The sequence below is a fragment of the Cordyceps militaris genome (assembly GCF_000225605.1).
Source record: "Cordyceps militaris CM01 unplaced genomic scaffold CCM_S00005, whole genome shotgun sequence".
NCBI lineage: Eukaryota > Fungi > Ascomycota > Sordariomycetes > Hypocreales > Cordycipitaceae > Cordyceps > Cordyceps militaris.
In genome coordinates, this window is record NW_006271973.1 from 2,270,168 (window position 1) to 2,288,120 (window position 17,953).

General features: G+C 53.0%; 5 protein-coding genes across 5 annotated transcripts; 2 read left to right on the forward strand and 3 right to left on the reverse strand.

Moving 5' to 3' along the window:
• Window positions 1-4: 4 nt before the first annotated feature.
• Window positions 5-853, reverse strand: CCM_07075 (uncharacterized protein; the record flags this gene model as incomplete). Its single annotated transcript, XM_006672213.1, has 1 exon — window positions 5-853. One exon carries the CDS (start codon window positions 851-853, stop codon window positions 5-7), a length of 849 nt encoding a protein of 282 aa, XP_006672276.1.
• A 1,887-nt stretch (window positions 854-2,740) lies between these two features.
• Window positions 2,741-5,384, forward strand: CCM_07076 (proteasome subunit alpha type 3; the record flags this gene model as incomplete). Its single annotated transcript, XM_006672214.1, has 6 exons — window positions 2,741-2,780; window positions 2,844-2,883; window positions 2,989-3,353; window positions 3,409-3,617; window positions 4,420-4,644; window positions 4,719-5,384. 6 exons carry the CDS (start codon window positions 2,741-2,743, stop codon window positions 5,382-5,384), a joined length of 1,545 nt encoding a protein of 514 aa, XP_006672277.1.
• A 248-nt stretch (window positions 5,385-5,632) lies between these two features.
• Window positions 5,633-8,744, reverse strand: CCM_07077 (DNA polymerase V, putative; the record flags this gene model as incomplete). The annotated part of the gene is made up of 2 exons (XM_006672215.1): window positions 5,633-7,680; window positions 7,727-8,744. 2 exons carry the CDS (start codon window positions 8,742-8,744, stop codon window positions 5,633-5,635), a joined length of 3,066 nt encoding a protein of 1,021 aa, XP_006672278.1.
• A 249-nt stretch (window positions 8,745-8,993) lies between these two features.
• On the reverse strand, window positions 8,994-9,677 carry CCM_07078 (uncharacterized protein; the record flags this gene model as incomplete). Its single annotated transcript, XM_006672216.1, has 1 exon — window positions 8,994-9,677. One exon carries the CDS (start codon window positions 9,675-9,677, stop codon window positions 8,994-8,996), a length of 684 nt encoding a protein of 227 aa, XP_006672279.1.
• A 2,882-nt stretch (window positions 9,678-12,559) lies between these two features.
• Window positions 12,560-17,847, forward strand: CCM_07079 (cell cycle control protein tyrosine phosphatase Mih1; the record flags this gene model as incomplete). The annotated part of the gene is given in 19 exon segments (XM_006672217.1): window positions 12,560-12,604; window positions 12,759-12,861; window positions 12,897-13,065; window positions 13,108-13,210; window positions 13,313-13,385; window positions 13,685-13,771; window positions 13,905-13,981; window positions 14,035-14,050; window positions 14,171-14,447; window positions 14,490-14,649; window positions 14,737-14,797; window positions 14,824-14,926; window positions 14,946-15,421; window positions 15,466-15,603; window positions 16,006-16,273; window positions 16,332-16,399; window positions 16,450-16,669; window positions 16,720-16,922; window positions 17,021-17,847. The coding sequence occupies 19 exon segments, from the start codon at window positions 12,560-12,562 to the stop codon at window positions 17,845-17,847; spliced, it is 3,474 nt and encodes a 1,157-aa protein (XP_006672280.1).
• Window positions 17,848-17,953: the final 106 nt, after the last annotated feature.

Below are 17,953 nucleotides of genomic sequence, written 5' to 3' on the forward strand. Positions count from 1 at the left end.
TGCATTACATCATGACATCCATGGCCTCGGCGCCACGGAACTGCTCAAAAGCGCCATATTGCGATGCCATTTCCATATGTTGCTGCTCGCGAACAAAGTCAGGGCCAATATAGATGGGGTCCGTGGCCTTGTTGTACGTAGCAGCCGAGCCAAAGTGGCAGTAGGCGTTGGAAGCCCGCTTGTCAGCGTTGCGCTCGTTCTCCCGGCGCATGAGTTCCTCATAGCCAGAGGACATGTAGGGCTCGGGTTCCGCTGGTTGTGTCCACTGCCCGCTGGCAATCTGTTCCATTGACGGCTCCTCTATGACGGTATTCATCTGCTGCTCGCGGGTGTAGCGAACTCGGGCGAGATGCTCCTCTTGCTCAAGCGATGTGCTGCTCCAAGCCAGTGCGGGTATATTCTGAGCACCGTTTGGGGGACAGATGCTCCAGAGTTCCAAGAGGCGGAGCTTCTGACCGTCGTCGGCCGTCGTGAAGAGCTGAAGCTGTGATGGTGTCAGGAGAGAGGCTTCGACGCCATGGTTACGAAGAAGAGCTTCCGCTTGAGCAACATGGTTTTCGAGGGGTGCCGAGGAGGGTCTCTGAAAGGCCTGTTGAGCTTCCGTCTCTATATCTTGACTGCGAGGCTTGGAGACGTGGTATGAGTGCGTGTAGTGCTGCGAGGCTGAATAGACTGGTTGGGACGGGGCGGGTGCAGCCTCTTGCTGCTGCTGCTGCTGCTGCTGCTGCTGTTGCGCTTGCTCGTTGGCCATGGCAGCCTGTAGCTCAGGATTGAACGTGAGGTTACGCGAAAAAAGAGCAAGCAGTTCGTCGGGGACTTGCATATTGCTCTGCATGTGAGCCTGGGTAGGCATCATGGTCTAAGTACTAATAATTAGCCGCTGGCCGTCGCAGGAGCACACAGTGCCAAGCTACCTCCATGAATAATTTTTCCTGTCTCACAAATATCGGATAAGAAAACTGCAAATGGCCCGGAAAATGAAAGTCGGGTACCGTGATCACGAGTGGACAGAAAGTGAGTATCTTGTGCGTCAGCCACAGGCGGGGGGGGCAGTGCGTGGTGGCACTTGATTCAAAGTCTACGAGGGGTAAAGAAGAGTCGGCTGGGGTATTCTCGAGAGCAGGATAATAATAGAAGACGATGGCAAGAATCGTGAGCGAGATGAAGGAGAAGAAAAAATCAGCGAGACGCAGCGACTTTGTATCACGGGTTGGCGTGCGTTGGGCAGCAAGCGTGGTCACAAGCGGACTGGCGGGGCACAGGAGGGGGAATGGTGAGGCACCGATGCAAGCAGCAGAACGAGGTGAGTTTGACGAGAAAAGTGAAGAAGAGTTGAAAAGTCGACGAGTCGGGAATGCAGAAAAAAGAGGACGTAGAGTGTGTTTCTTGTTTTGTCTGTCGCTATGGTCAGGGGGAAAATTATCAGACGTAACGAAGATGACACGGATGATATGTCATGGAGAAGTCGGTGACGATATTTGTTGGGGGGGGGCGACTGTGGCGACTGTCATGCCTGGTCCTGCCGCCAGCAAGTACCAGCAGTATTAGGCATGTACAATAATAAAGCAAGGAACAGGGAACTGCCAGGCACCACGGACAACCGGCGGAGCCAGCTGGCGGCGGGATCTCTGCGCAGCGGAACCGGATGGGCGGAACCGCGCCGCCGCCAAGCACAACTACCCCGGAGAAGTAGACGTACGTACTCTGCCTCAGTTTGCACGGCAAGTTGTCATGAATTGAAAGATATTTTCTGTTTATGTGTGTGACTCGTGGTGTTTGCAAAATAAAATTACCACAAGACTGGAGCCTATTCATACACTAGCAGTTACAGAGTTGCCTAAATCTCATTAGCCAAGGTCCCATGTATATTACTAGGCAGACAAGATATGCGAGCAGACGCATAATAAGGACTCGGCAGTAATAACACTCACAGGCCGCGGACACTTTCACATGCACATAAATTGAGAATACGGAGAACATACACTTTTTTTAAATTCTCCACAAAATTATAGGCCTCTAATCCATTCCAAACATTTGACTCCCAGGCATGCCCGCGGCAATATAGAGAAGCAGGAACAAACACATTATATGAAAAGGTGTATATGAAGCGAGAACGGCAAATATAGAAACAAAAATAAAATAATACTGAAGAAAATAAAAGAACAAGCGGCTTATTTTGTCGCCCCAGTGCTCCCTCAACACCCGCTTCAATCTCACAAACCACCACTCCGTAACCCGAAGGTATGAACGGGCCTCCGGGATCCGGTGCCGATGGGGCCATGTCCGTCTCGGCCGAGGATTGTTGACTGTCAAGATTGCAAGATTCCAAGGTTATCAAGAAGAAACTATTCGCAGGGCTAGTGATGAGCGCAGTTTTCATGTTGATGTGACTTGATTGAAAAGCCACACGAAGGGACTTATTCGCGATGCGTCACTTCTCTCACACACTCGACCAAGTATATGCAACACTAGCTCATCGGGCCTCATTTTGGTATGGTTTCTTTTAATTTCCCTGTCTGATTGGTCGTCAATTTCAATGCGCTCCGTTCAGCGTCATCTGCATCCTGTTGCTGTCGCTGTGACTCATTGCTTTCCTCTACGACACCGTAAGGCTACCGGGTACCACCTGCGCGACCTACAACTTTGTATTTAATACCTTTTCTACACTTGTTTGCTTGTGGCCAACTTTAATTCCAGCATCGGACATTGGCAGTTTACAGTTTACAGTTCAGGGGATAAGATGGGATTCCCAAAGCTCAACGAAGAAACTGGCATCGACGGTAGGCTAACCTGAGGCTCTACCTGGATGGCGCAATTGCGAAAAATAACTAAAATAACCTCAGCACTCAACAGCTGGCTGGCCACTCGATCCTACATTGAATTGTTAGTTGTTCTTTCAGTTGTCTCTCCCGTAACGTTGGGAAGTCGTCGCGAATGGGTGATCCGATCGGCTATATCTACTTCCCCGCATACTTACATCAACAATAGCTATTCTCTGTCTCAAGCCGACATCTCCTGCTACAGGGCCCTCGAATCTGCCCCTAGCGCAGCTCAGTATCCCCACGCTGCCCGGTGGTACAACCACATCTCCTCCCACGAGCCCGTGTTTTCCGATATTCCTGGCGATACGTCCAAGACATACCAAGACTATGGTCCAGAATTGATTGAGCGTCCCTCATTCGGGCCGTCAGAGAATGATGACAACGATGTGGATCTTTTTGGAAGCGACAACGAAGACGATGCTGAGGCAGCACGCATTCGTGAGCAGCGTCTGGCTGACTACAAGATGCGCAAGGCAGCCAAGCCAAAGGCCATCGCCAAATCAGTACTTATCCTTGACGTCAAGCCATGGGGTGGGTCTTTCTTCAGGCCTGCCTGTATGCCTTTATGGGAACTGACACAGACCAGATGATCAGACAGACATGGTGGCCCTTGAAGCTGCCGTTCGCGGCATCCAGAGAGACGGCCTGGTCTGGGGCACATCCAAATTGATTGCGATCGGCTATGGTATCACTAAGCTACAGGTCAACTTGGTCGTCGAGGATGACAAGATCTCGACTCAGGACATCCAAGATGAGATTGAAAGCTTTGAGAAATATGTTCAGTCGTCTGATATTGTAGGTTTCGTCTCCGTTCATGTCAGTACATCCACCAAGCTTACCGACATTGAAGGTTACTTTCCAGAAGATTTAGCGTGTTGTTACTAGAATACTTCGACAAGCTCGTTGGTACATCGTATCAACCAAAGGATGAGCCGTCCCAACCTAAAGGTAGGGGCGCAGCCATCTTAGGAACGAGCTAGAAGAATTATGAAATAGCCTAAAAATGAACTTAGCAACAACTTCCAAGCTTCATCAAGTCTTATATTACTTCGAGATATACTCCTGTTATATCCGTACAAATTACTCCCTGTGGATTCACAGTACAAGAGCAGTGTGGCTAGTGCCAATATCAGCCACACTGAACTTCAAGAAGCTGCTGGGCTTGTGAAATTTGGCAGGCAGCGCCGATTTGCAAACATGTTGATAAATCTAGGGTTCGAGAGGATCCCGTGGGGGAGTTCGTGAGGGAGTAAATAATATCCGAGCTGAATTAATCTTTTGTGAAATTGACTTGCCTGTCAACGTTGCTGGTGAAGCACCCACACCCTGCTGGCCGCTAATCACACTGGCCAATCAACGGGCCCCCGCCACCTCAGGCAGAAGCTCCCTCGTAAGCTTTCCTTGTCAACCTACAGCCAAGCTCCCCATCCTCATCAACTATTCGACCCTCCGCATCAACACCACATCTGATTATCAACCCTGCGCTTCCTCATTTGACGCCAAGATGGTGAGCGCCCTCGATTCCTCCCCGAAACGAACCCAATTCCCTCCTCTGTCGTGCGCGAGTCTCGAGCTAACCTCGTTTACCTTTTGCTAGACCTCGATAGGAACAGGGTACGATTTACTCAACTCCATCTACTCGCCCGATGGACACAACTTCCAGGTCGACTACGCCGTCAAGGCGTCGGAGAATGGCGGCACGTCCATCGGTATCCGCTGCAACGAGGGTGTAGTTCTGGCCCTCGAGAAGGTTGCTGTGTCGAAGCTGTCGAAGCCTGGCGCGAACAAGCGCATCGGGAGCGTTGATGGCCACATTGGAGTCGTGCGTACTCCCTAAGCATACCTAAGACCGCTACATTTGCGTCTTTTTTTGTTTACGCTAACACAATCGTCTAGGTCTGCTCTGGCCTGATCCCAGATGGCTCCTCACTCGTTGAACGAGCCCGCGACGAGTCGCATTCGTGGCGACAAACCTTCAAGGCACCTATTCCGACAACGGACCTGGCTTCGCGCCTGGGCAACCACATGCAAGTGTTCACCATGTCCAGCTCTTTGCGACCTTTTGGCGTCATGGCCATCATTGGCGGCGTCGATACATCCGAGGAGATTGGCGTCGACGGCGAGGTTGGGTCGGGCCCCGCGTGCGGCGCTGGCGGCAAGGTCACGGGCAAGAAGCATGGCGGGACCTTTTTGTACATGGCCGAGCCGAGTGGCCAGTGTTTGGGCTACTGGGGCACTGCAGCGGGCAGGGGCCGCCAGACCGCCAAGGCGGAGCTCGAGAAGCTCGACCTCGAGGGCGGCGACAAGATGACGCTCCTGCAGGCTGTCAAGGAGGCCGTACGCATCATCTACGTCGCGCAAAAGGACAGCAAGGAAAAGGGCATTGAGCTCGAGCTGACCTGGATCAGCACCGTCGACGGGCCCACCAAGGGCCGCCACGTCGAGGTTCCCAAGGAGCTCCGCGAGGAGGCCGAGAGGTTAGCAGCAAAGGCCGAGGACGAGTCGTACGACGACGATGAGGATACCAATAAGAAAGACGATGATGATAAGATGGAGGAATAGTCTCCACAAACCAAGAGGAAATAAAGCATGTAATATGATATATTAGAGCAGGGTCCATAAGAACAGTGTTACGATTGAGCGTTGTGTGTGCAGGTGTTCCCAGATGAGTCTATTCCGTTGCAGACTTCTTTTCCAACTCCTCTTCTCTTCTCTCATCTTTTCAATACCCTCGTTATATACAGGTTCCTTACTCTATTTACTATTTTAACTCTTCCTCGTAGTTGCGCAGTGATTTTGTATTCTTGCACTCACTGGGTTTCAATTCGCTTTTCCTCCTTCTTGTCCCGAGCCTGCGCCGCGTGGTTCTGGCACCAATTGTTCCAGTCGGCGAAAAAGGACGTTTGCAGGCGCGCCTCGCCCAGCACCCAGCGGCTCTGCGTCTGCGCGTAGACGGCCGCAATCTGCCTGATGCTCGCGCGGTCGGCCGCCAGCATGGAGCCGGCCACGATGAGACTTGCCGCGCTGGCCGCCTTGCTGTACGCGTGCGCATTATCTTGCCCGGCAGCCTCGTGGATCTCGGCCAGCAGCGGGAGCAGGTCCCGGTCCTCGGCGTCGGCGTCCGTCTTGGTGGCGCGGGCCTTTTTCAGAGCCTTTTGGTAGAGGAGGATGATCTCGCACGCGCGGGCGGCGAGCGGCCGGGTACTGGTGGTGCGCACGAGGTGCAGCAGCGGCGCGAGCAACGCGTAGGCGAGCGGGTTGCGGCACTGGCCGCCCTCGACCCGGACGTAAATTTCGACGAGGTCGAGGATGCGGTGCTTGAACTGGACGACGGACTGTCGCGCGTCTTTCTTGTCCTTTTTCGAGTCGGGCTTGGCTTGGACGCGCTGCTTGAAGACCTCGGCGAGCTTGTCGTCGAGTTGCATCATCTCCGAGTCAGACATGTCGCCGTCCGAGTCGGAGGAGGCGGCGTCCATGTCCTTGTCAAGGCGGTGGCTCTTGAGGATCGAGGCGCAGAGGACATCAAGGTCGATAGGGCCGCCTTGCTCGTCGCCGTCCTTGTCGTCATCCTCGTCGTCATCATCATCGTCGCTGGAGTCGCTGGAGGAGTCGCTGGCGTCGTCCTTGTCGCCCAGGTTGACAAATTCAACGTCGGAGCCAAGCTCGACATCGGATACGTCGTCCAAATCAACGGAGCCATCTTCGGAGCCATCTTCGTCGACCAACATGACATCATCGTCCGTGTTGAAAAGTTCCTTCTGGCCCTTGGTGCTCTCATTGGACGCCAATGGGTCTATGAGCAGTTGTAGGCCGCCAGCAGTGATGTGGCTGCTGAAGGCTTCAAACACTTTTTGCGAGACCTGCCGCATCAGAGATGACGGTCGCGCAACCATGGCCAGTAAAGTTTCCACGAGGAGCTCCGAGTTTCCTTCCGTCTTGTCGCCCTTTTTCAACTTTTCGTCGTACTCTGTCAGGTCTTTAAGCGACTCCATGGCGTCAGGGTCTCCGTTGTATAGCTGGAATATTGAGATGGCGTGAAGTGTGGCCAAGGCTTCGTTGACGCTCTTGGCAGCCTCAGTTTTGGACTTGCGCTTCAGCAGACTACGCATGCGCTTTAGGGCCTCGTCCACTGCAGTCTTGATGTCATCGTCCATGTCAACCGAACTAGGGTCGATGGCTGCGATGGCGCTGCATAGTCCGGAAAAGTCATCAGCATGGCGGGTGAGCTTGGACAGAGACGATTCCAGTCTTGTTCGGCAGAGCTCGCGAATCTGCTCTGTCAACAGCGCAGAGGGAATGCTGTCGGGCTGTGAAAAGGCCAGTCGCGAGAGTTCTTGTAGGTATACTCCAAACGAGTCCTTTCCGCTGCTCTTCTCCGAACAGGTCGAGGTAGATGCATTCAGTACCTTAGACAAGTATTCAACATATGATCTCAGGGTTGATATGGCTTGAGACTCTTCTTGGCTTGCCAGAGATGGGATTGGTAATTGCAAGACCTCCAGAAGTTTCTTATCGCTAATAGTGCCGGAGTTTTGCAGTAGACGGTCAATTGTCTTGGAAGATGTGCGCTGGTCAAAGCTGTAGACACCATTGCCGGTTAACAAATTCTGAAGAACTGTTGTCAGGATTTTGGGGTGTGCTGCAACGGTGTTCTCGATAGCTTTGAGTGCCTTGACGGCGGCTCTATGCAAATAACGGTCCTCCTTCGCAGCTTGGTTCATCAGGCAGCTCAGCAGATTTTTGGAAAAGAGCTTGTCGACCTTGGATTTTTGATCCACCAGTCCCTCGAGCATCTTCTGGAAGACCATAAAGCCTTTGAACTTTTGGCCATCGCTAGCATTCTTGGAGAAGAAGCCATCTGCCCCGGGTAAGCAGCTGCACATAACGGGACAAATTGTACTCACCATCTACAACTCTCTGCCAGAATTGGTCGAGCTCGTCGGATTTGATGCCTTGTCCGGCATAGTGCGCCAGAATGATATCCCAGACAAAGTGCAGCTGGGCCGTCCAATTGGCTTGTTTGGGCGCACTTCCCTTTTTCTCATTGGAATCCTTGCTCGACTCGTTGAAGCTCTCCTTCAGCACTGAGGCGAGATCACCGAGGGTTTTGGCCGCCAGCGGGTGCCGCCACGGCTTGATCTTGATGTCCGGGTACTTGTTCGTGGCGGTGATCCAGAAAGCAACGCCGTCCGCCGTCTTGGCCATGTTGGCATCGACAATCTGCTTCAGCGTCGACTCCGCCGACTTCTGGTCCATCTGCTGTAGGGCTTGCACAATAACCCAACCACACTGCGAGCGGAGCCAGACCTTTTTTTGCGCAATCTTGAGCAGCAGGTCCAGCACCATGTTCCACCGCGCCGGCTCGGCAAAGATGACGCCTGAGCTTACGAAGCATTCGATGCCAAAGAGCTGACCCAGGTAGTGGTCTCGCTCCTCCTGGCCGGGGATGTTGCCGACGGGGTGTGTTTTGTCCATCAGGATGCGCACTGCTTTCTGGAAGGTGAGGCCGGGGTAGTGCGCGGCGGCCAGCGCTTCATCGCCAAAGAGCTGGGTAATCAGCTCGGTAATGACGAGACTGAAGCCCAGCCGGGCAGCATTGCGGCCACTGGCGAGTCCACGGAACAGGCGACGCTCGAGATGGCGCTCGAGCACGGCCTCGGGGACCTTTTCTTTGCCGACCAGGCTGGATATAATACAGTCGGCCGCAGATATTCTCTGATCTTCGTCTTCGCTAGCCAAAAGATCATACAGCGTAGCCTCTCGTAGTCTTTCTTCGCCGACCGGGGCCGCGACAAACGGGCGTTTTTCGAGGGCGGCCGTCGTCGACTTGGCCGTTGCATTGGTCGCGTTCTTGGCCTTTTTATGACCATTGGTAGCAGCAGCGCCAGATTCTTTGGCTCCGCGCTTCCTTTTGCCTGCCATGATGTTGGAAATAAATTGTACCGGCAAAATTATGGCAGAGCGCACTCATTCGGTCTGCTCATAAAGCCAACATTCTACGATATCAAGTCCCAAGAAATTATATTCTGCCGGTCACTCCCGCCTGCCTAATCTAGCTCATCCCACTTCGGCTTAAGTCACGTGAAATCGTGACAGCGCCGGTTGCCGGGCGGGGCAGAACGGACGCGTTGCGCATTGTTTACTTGAGTAGCGCGACTTGGCTGACACTGTTTACTTGCTGGGATCAACACGTTGGCCAACGCTGTAAGGTCGCAACTTCAAAGGCATGGTCGCAGTTCCCGAAGGGAGAGCTGCTGAGCGATATAAATCCAATACAGAAAGAAACGAAAAAAAGGGCAGATGAAGCCACAACTGGGGTGTCAATGGCTCTCCCTCGACAACACCAGAGGCCATTGTTCCAATATTTGCTTGCCCTACCCTGGTGCCGGCCCGCGGACAATTGGCCTGTCTAAAAAAGTTGCCCTGGCCGCCCCAGTGGAGCAACAGGATCCAAGAAAAAAGGTAAATGGTTTCAGGGCGCCGGATGGGGACTTTGAAGCCGGCTGAAAACGGACATGCGGTGTATCGAAAAGCGTGTGGCCCAGTGACCGAGGCGGACAGCCTCAACTCAGCGTACGGCAGATGTGATTGGGTAGATGCATGCGTGAGGTGCGCAGTCATGTGCATGTTCTGCGACGGGTTAGACGTCGAACTCTGGAAGCCAAATTCATCTGGAGGGGTAGGCGCGCCAAAGTAAACAATCAAGAGAGGGGGGAGACAGGGATGGGATAACCTCGTAGAGTCAAGAGCAAGGCTTTCGAGCTTCTCGTTGGAGGACAATGACAAGCTAAACTTGGATACGTGGAGAAGAGGCTTTTTGCTCTGCCCCCACGGCTTCGCCTCTGTCCTCACCATGGCACCCTGGTCGAACAAGAACTCCAGTTATGCCGCCCCAGGATCAAGAACTAGACTTGAACGGGATTATTATGCTCGGTTTGGGGAAGCTTGCGGGACGAAAATGGGCCGCGTGGTATCGTTTCGGCGCGCCCAGAGCTGCGACGCAATCATCCGAGCACCTGGCTTGGCGCCGTAATCAGCAGTGGCTTTTTGCTTCATTTTTTTCGCGCAACGCGCATGACGATCGATAAGCTATTACTGATATAGTTGACAGGACGGGCATTCATAACACCCCGAACAGCTTGCATCCATGACGTTGATAGTCGCCGTTGTGGGCGAAGGATTTTTTAACGGGGTAAGAGTGTGACAACCTTCGGAGGCTAGTATGTTGGATCGTAAGTTTAGCCAAATCGACGATGGAACGTCCATGACGCTACACCGTAGCCAGGGGAGAATGAGTTCTTAGCGAGTTGGTCGTGTTGGAGACTTGTTGTTGGACATGGAGATGTGCGAAGAATACGAGTGTGCGATAGTGGTGATATGTCAATACACACCGAACAAGTGTAAAATTGATTGACTATGCAAACCGCAGTGAGTAGTGAGGGGAACAAGTGGGATTTTTCTGATCATCTGAGAACGGGAAAAAGAAACAAGCTGCTGTATGCGGGAGTAGACCGGGCTGACTTTGGCGACGGAAATGTCCGCCGTAGCACAAGAGTCTACATGTAATTTGTACCGTACAAAGTATTATTCATACCTATTGCATGCACTAACTAGTTACACATGCATCAAATTGATGCAGAAGTCTTACCTTTTCGGATATCAACAAATAGGACGGCTCCTCGAACGCGCCACATACGGCTGCGACGGTTGCCTTGTTTGAGTTTTATTCTATAGATTTGACTTTTGTGCCTCTCCAAGTACCGTTCATGATGTCCATGGTGCACATAGCAGCCGGTGTTGCACCACTCATTGCCGTGAAACGCTGGACGTCTGTAAATGCATTGACGGCCGCAACGCGGAGAAGCAGAAAAATAAAGTAATTGTTTGGTTCTAAGTGGACATTGTGCATGTACCGGTACAAAGCTGTAACGTTATGACGATGGTTCTGGTAAACCTGAGTTGTCATGAGGCGCACAGGCGAGAACCAATCATTGGCCGGTAAACAGGGGGAGGGGGTGCCTGCGCCATGCAGGATCGTATTCATGGCACATCGCCTTACCTTTTTTTTTGGTTCTTTGGTCCTTTCTGTTGTTACCACGCCGAGGGTTGGTGTGTCATTTTTGTACTACAGAATGGGTTGTACGAGGCCAAGACTGTTTGACAAGTACTAGGGGGTTTGTGCCATCTGAGCTTTGTTCCCGACAATGACGACTTGTGATCACGGACGCGGCTACAAAGCCCGTCAGATTGGGACCAGGATGGAACCCCGCCCTCAGTTACCGTGCTACCTAAAAAAGGTCTTATTATTCCTTCGCTCTCACAGGGTCCCTTGCTCGGTCCGAGAGGCTTGGGGCAAACGGCACGGTGCCCGTTGCACAAGAACGGGGGCGGGCTTTCTGAAATGCAAGGGAGGGAGGGGAAGGTGACTTCAGAGATGTCCTGCAGTAACTAATACAAGGCTCGGGTGGTGAGCTGCAGAGTCCGGAACACCGGGGCCGAACGAGGGAGAGAGGGCTCCGAGCAAAGGGCGGGCGGGCGGCGTAGATGGAAGGCTGTAATTTGGAAGGGGGCGAAAAGCCGCCCTGAATGTGTCTCGGTGTTGGGCTTGGCCAGATCGCGGGACGAGCTTTGCGGGCGACACGAGATGTCCTTGTGCAATGGTTCTTGTTAATGCGGCGCTTGGGCCTTGCCAGCACGCCGTAAGGTGAGGAGTAGTGTTGAATGTTAGCACTGCACTGGGAAGTCAAGATGCCGGCCAGAGAACCGATAAGTTATTACAGCTGAGTTGGGGAACCACTGACCAGGGAGGGCCTCGCAACGGCACGGCCAGACAACTAGTTACTAGTTAGTTAGCCTTGCAGTAAAAAGGTGCAGCAGAGAACACTGTACTAGTACCACAAAAATTGCCGCATGGAACTATTATTACAGGTTGATCGACACCGAGTTAGCGTCTCAGCTCGGGTGTTCGCTGTTTGGAAAGAGGTTGATCGCGTCACACCAGGCTGAGAGCAGAGCCTCCGGGTAGGAGACTCAGAGGGCGAGTAGAGTAGTTACTGTAATGACAAGCGAGGTGGGTAGCTTAATCATAATTGCCGCGTTTGGGGCTTGGAAAAGAATGCGGCCCTCGTCTCGCTTCGAACGGTCCGCATAATAATTTCCGGTACGCGAGTGCTTGTGGGAATCTTTGCTCTGCAGTGACATGCACTGGAATCTGGTATAATGAAGGCATGTAAGACCGCAACTCTTTCATACTTGATAAGTAAAGCGAGCCCACAATTAGGACTTGCTTCTGGGGTTTTTCGATGGGAAGAGACGAATTGGGTACTACTATTGGTAGGAATGAGTATGCGAAAAAAGATTTCGTGGGGCTGGTTGGCATCTTGCGAGATTGAAGTCTGTTGGAGGTTCATCTCTGGTGGACATGCATTTCATGAAGTGGTGATTGTGCGATTTGATGTGTTGCACGCGTGAATGGTGAAGCGTGATACAATGCAACACCCGAGCGATTCGATGATAACACACGGGTCATGTATATACTTGCCGTCAAAGGAACGGAAGCGCATTGACTTGGGGTGTCAAGTTGGACATGGATTTAACTGTAAGCCAGGTGCGTGTAATTGGACGACTTCAATGTCAGTTAGTTAGTTGGTTGGACTTTATTAGAACCCAACTAGTCTGGCTCAGCAACCCTGGCAAAGAATCGCCATGACACTCATACACGAGTCATAGTAGACAAAATGCCGCAGCGATTCACAGAGTCTAACGAACTAGAGCATACCCAGGTCAGGAATGAGTTTATTTTATTTTTAGAGGAGAAACCCAGCAGTCTCGGCGCTTGAATCCGCGAACAATCTGCAGTATCAAAAACTACCCTGCACTACTAAGTAGATGTGGTATGTATTCTAACTACGGTGCGATGCTTCCTTGGATCGGCAGTGTGATAAGCGACTGGCATGCGGTCTGGAAATGTCCGCCATGAGAGACATGCAGAGGACGGATACAACAGCGGCGTTTGATGCCGGCGGTGAGGGCGAAGAAGGTACGCTCTACATATCAGTAGTGATGTGCATGAAGCATTGATTAGGCGGGCCGTCTGGCGGAATATGGACGGAGCGAAGCAATATGGAATCTGTGGTGTGACGGCAGGGAAAGGAATCTGCGGAAATCCTGGAACTGCGCAAGCAGCAGGCCGTATTCGGGGGACAGCAAGGACAGCGAGTGATGGATCGAAATCATGTTTGAGGTGACGAGGGGTTTCAGCAGTCGGATGCCGAGGTATTCACAGACTGTCGCAGATCAGGTTCTGGGGTTCTGGGGGCAGGGAGCGAAATCATGTCAGGGAAGAAAAAAAGGCGTCGGATCATTTGCGGCTTGTCGCGTGCAGCAAGGTGAGGCGGTACGGAGTATGGAGCAGGCGGGCGGCGAAGTAGTTACATATTGGGATGCCGCGACGAGCGACGGGCTCCATTGAGCGAGATTGTAGGTGGTAGCCGAGACCTGGTGTCGGCGGGCGGGTAGAGGCTGCTCGTATCAGAAAAGAGAGACACAGCGTTGAGAAGTCGTGTGAGAGCGGCGGGCGGACTAAAAGGTTGTTCGAGGGAGGCTCGGGGCGGCCGTCTTGGACTCCATGAGCGACATGAGTCCACAGCGGCCCAGCGGGCTGGGATGAGGCGTGATTCGAGGTGTGGGAGAGGAGAGTTTGACGAGGAGGGAGGAAACCAATAAAGTCATCTTGTACAAACCGGTAACAGTGAATAATGAAACAAAGATGCTCTGCTGTATGACGGACATGTACATGGTTACCGTGTCGATGATACTAGCAACGAGTTGGCGGGGAAATAATAGAGTGATTATGTATGTAGTTGCAAAGTATTATGCAGTTGCCATGTTACCGAGGACGGGGTTTGATGCTGTGGCACTTGGTCGGCTGGACAGCGGTGACACTGGCCGTTATTCTAGGTAGCTAGGTAGCTATTATTAGGAGGTAGGTAGGTTATTTCTCAAGGGCAGCAGTAGGAATTAGTAATTATTGCCAATGCCCGGTCAACTGAGAAGCAAACCTGGAGCCTGTCACAGTCACAGGGGGATTTGAAATTTATGAGCAGATGGAGATGATATTTGTCGTGGTGTTGCTGGGGGGTGTTGAGCTTGGAACTTTGGTAGGTACTAATAATAAGGTACGGATTACGGAGTACTCTGTACTGACTGTCAGCTGGCGGCGAGTTTCCGTAGGCGCGCTTTGAGGCCAGGCTCCCTGGAGTCGGGCCATTCGGGGCACTGCTGCTATGAAAAGAATTGTACCTACAGAGTAGCATTAATACCTGTAATAACTAATACAGATTATGTAGTTTGCAGTTCCAGAGTCACAGTCCCTGCTGGTGCGCGCCACCGGTCCACTGCAACAACGGAGCAACCAAAACCCACATACCGAACGAAGATGATGCAGGCGCGGGAGAGAAGGCCGACGGACGCTCTGCAAATAAAGTCTCAATTGGTTGCTCTGCTTGCCTGCCTGGTTGCTCTGCGAGGGGTCTGGTCTGTCTTGGCTGCCCTGGAGATGGGATGCCCTGCCCACGTCGTCGTCTGGCCGCCCGCATCACTTGGCTCCCCCCTCCATCCCTGCCAGTGGGGTTCGCATCCAGCTGAAGACTGACCTTGGTAACATAGCGTGGACCAGGGCAGGGGGACGAGGTGGAAAAGAAGCTTTGTAAAGCTGGAAGCAACTAAAGTAACTAAAGAACTAGAGTCTCCTCGCTCGTTACTGGTCAGCCAGAGTGATTGTCGTGCTGCTGGTGCTGCAAGACAGCAAGCCTCCAGCGCGTACGGAGTGCACTAACAGCGACTAGCAAGGGAACCAAACCAAAACTGCTCACCACGGCTATCACGAATAAGGTCTTTTGCTTGTACGAATTAGTCAAGTCAAGGTACATATCGAGGTACCTGTACTCCGTACCTTGACTCCGTAGATCAGCAAGGTACGCCATAATTCAATTCAATTCAGCCTCCGGCTCTGCCTCTCTCTCCCTCCGTCGCTGTGCCCGCCCGCCGCCGCCCCTCACGTCTCCTCCATCAAACCACCTACCTACCTGTTACTTAACTCGTCGGTAGGTAGGTACCTACTAGTGATTACTTCGTACACCTCTCCTCGCAAGGCTGCGTTGCGTTGCATCCGCCCTCCACCATCACCCCTAACAACGTTTACAACTTCCCAGCCCGTCGTCCTTATCCTAGGCCTGGCTCTTTTTTTCGCTCTTCACTGGTGGCGGTACATATTCAAAAGCCGTTGCCTCCCGCACCCATCTTCTGCTTCTGCCCTCCTTCCACCCCCCCCTCTCTTGTAAGAGAACGCCCGCGCCCCGAGGCAAACGACGACCAGCAGCCACGGCTTTGGCTTTGTTCCAACGACAACTTGACCCTTCTATTACTTTTCCTTGCGCTCCGACCACCGGAAAGGAAAAAGGGCAAAAAAGAACAAAGCCGCCTCTGCCACCTCGGATTACTGCTTTTCCCGGCTACTTACTTCAGCCTTAATAGTACAGCTACCGCTAATACGACTGCTGTGCTGTTGCGGATACAGCCCCCATCGCCATCGACCGGGTGTAGAGTCAGTCAGAACGCAAAGCCATCTTCGCCGCCTTGCAAGCACAATTCCCGCTCGCCGAATTGGTTCATGCTCTTGTCCTCTTATGCATCTCCCCGGAAGCTACAAGGAAGCCGTTGGAAAGAAAAAGTTTCGCCAAATTCGCCCTCTCCTTCATTGTTCCTGGGCCTACTTACCTAGGTAATCATCCTTTGACCAGACCACCCACGTCAGCACCCGTTTGACCACCAACGCACATCCCGACACCAACGGACCAAACACGATTCCAACGAACAACAATCATTTCTTGTTTCTTGCTTCTTGTACAAATACCACGCAATCAATGCACATGCCCATGTGCCCGCCAATGCTCGATTTTTGAAACCTCCCCCACGAAATACATGTCCCACGACGTCACCCACCCTGCTGTGAATACCGCCTCCACGCTGTTGCCCCGTTGCTAGGCCAGTGGAGCTCTTTTTTTTCACGACCGTTTACTTTGACTTTTCTGTCCTTGGCCTACTTCTTCTTCCTCTCTCTACAACCACCACCAAGGTTGTTCAGTTCTCGCAGCTTTTGCGAGTTCTGACTGACCACCCGGAGCCCTCTGCCTCAACTCCCCCGCCATGGAGGCTTCCTCACCACTCGCGGCTCTGCACCGCCCGATGCCCGCCCCCAGTTGGGGAGGCCGGGACATCTTCCGCAGCCACTCCTTTGTAGGGCCCGTTGCCTCGGCCGCCCTGAGCTTGCGAGAGCAGCTGCAGAGAGGCACCTCCGACTACTTTGCCTGCAATGAACCCCGTGGCTCCTCGCCCGCCGCCAGCTTGGCCGCCGACCTCTCACAGAACTTTCGTCTAGACAGCGAAGCCAGGTAGGACAGCTCGCCCCCGAGTACCACGGATCGATCTCGATACTGACTGGTGTCACAGCCCTCACTTCCCGACTCCTCGCCGTGCTCTCTTCACTGCCAATGTCATGGGCGGCTTTCACAACAGAGGTAAAGTCGTCTGCTCCTATGGAATTGCCCTGCTATACTGACTCTTCCAGACTATGTCACGACCCCTCCGCTCCCTTCGTCCTCCCCGGCCCAGTTGACCGAATACATGGAGCTTTCTCCGCTCCCACACAAGACGCCATTCTCCCTGCAGTCCGAATTTGCTTCTCCTACACCCAATACCTCGTCAAGCGACGAAGACATGATACTCGACTCCCCGGCTCCCATCTTACGCCCATCCCTGGACTTTCCCAAGCTACCGTCGTTTGCAGAGTACGTACGGAGCGGTGGTCTTGTGTCGAGTGCCTGCTAACATGCTGTAGCCGTAGAATTGCTGCTCCACGCCGTCCATCCTTGAGCCGAATGAAGGGCCACAGCCTTGCTGGCAGCAGCTTCAAATCTGAAGCTGATGGTCAGCTCCCCCGTTCCGCTTTGGCGGCGATTCCATGTCCCGCTCGAGCTCCAATCTCTCTCTTGGAGAGTGCTTCCAGTCTGAGTCACCCCCTCAGGATTCGAGACCTTCCTCGTGCAACAGCCCATGCGCTCCCATCCCCATTGGCCTGCGTTCCCGGCCCCAATTCGTCTCTTCCAACAACAACAGTCCCCGTCTTGGATCTCCCATAGCTCACAGCAGACGCTCGTCGAACCCATTCCTGCGTGCTCGCAAGCAGGTCCGTCGCTCCCTGAGCATGTTTGAGCACCCCAATGAAGTCATGAATGCCAAGTCCCAGGCCCACGAGTTGATCTCAACTCCTCTCAAGTCTGTCATGGATATCGAGGAAGCCTACGAAGCTGTCATCCCTCACTTTCTGTCAGAAGACCCCACTGACACCATTCCACGTATCACCAATGAGACCATGCTGGACATTATCGACGGCAAATTTAATGACCAATTTGATCACAAAATGGTCATTGACTGCCGCTTCGAGTATGAGTACGACGGTGGCCACATTGAGGGTGCTGTCAACCACAACGATAAGGAGCTCCTCACTTCTCAACTCTTCACGACCCCAATTGGCGGTAGATCCCTGCTCATCTTTCACTGTGAATATTCAGCTCACCGTGCTCCTCTGATGGCTAGACATGTTCGTGCCGAGGATCGTACCGTGAATGCTGAATTCTACCCTCGCTTGACGTATCCCGAGGTCTACATTCTGGATGGAGGCTACAGCGGCTTTTTTAGCACTTTCCGTGGCAGATGTTTTCCTCCAGAGTACGTGGAAATGTCTGACGAGAAGCACCAGCGCACTTGCGAGCGCGAGATGGGCAGACTCAAGGCTCGCAAAGGCGGCCTCAACCGCGCGCAGACTTTTGCTTTTGGCCAGAAAGACCACTGTATAAATGACTCTCCTACTGCGCCCGGTCGACCGACGTCGCGGCAATTCCCCATCATGGGCAGCTTTTCTCCTATCCCTGAGCGATCACACACTCGTCGCATGGCTTCCTACTAATGTTTGGCCTGCCTGCTGTGCTACACATCCCCGGTGCATTGTCTTGGCTCTGCAAGTCCACGGCACCGCACCTCGACTACTGGTGCAACCATCTATATACAACCGT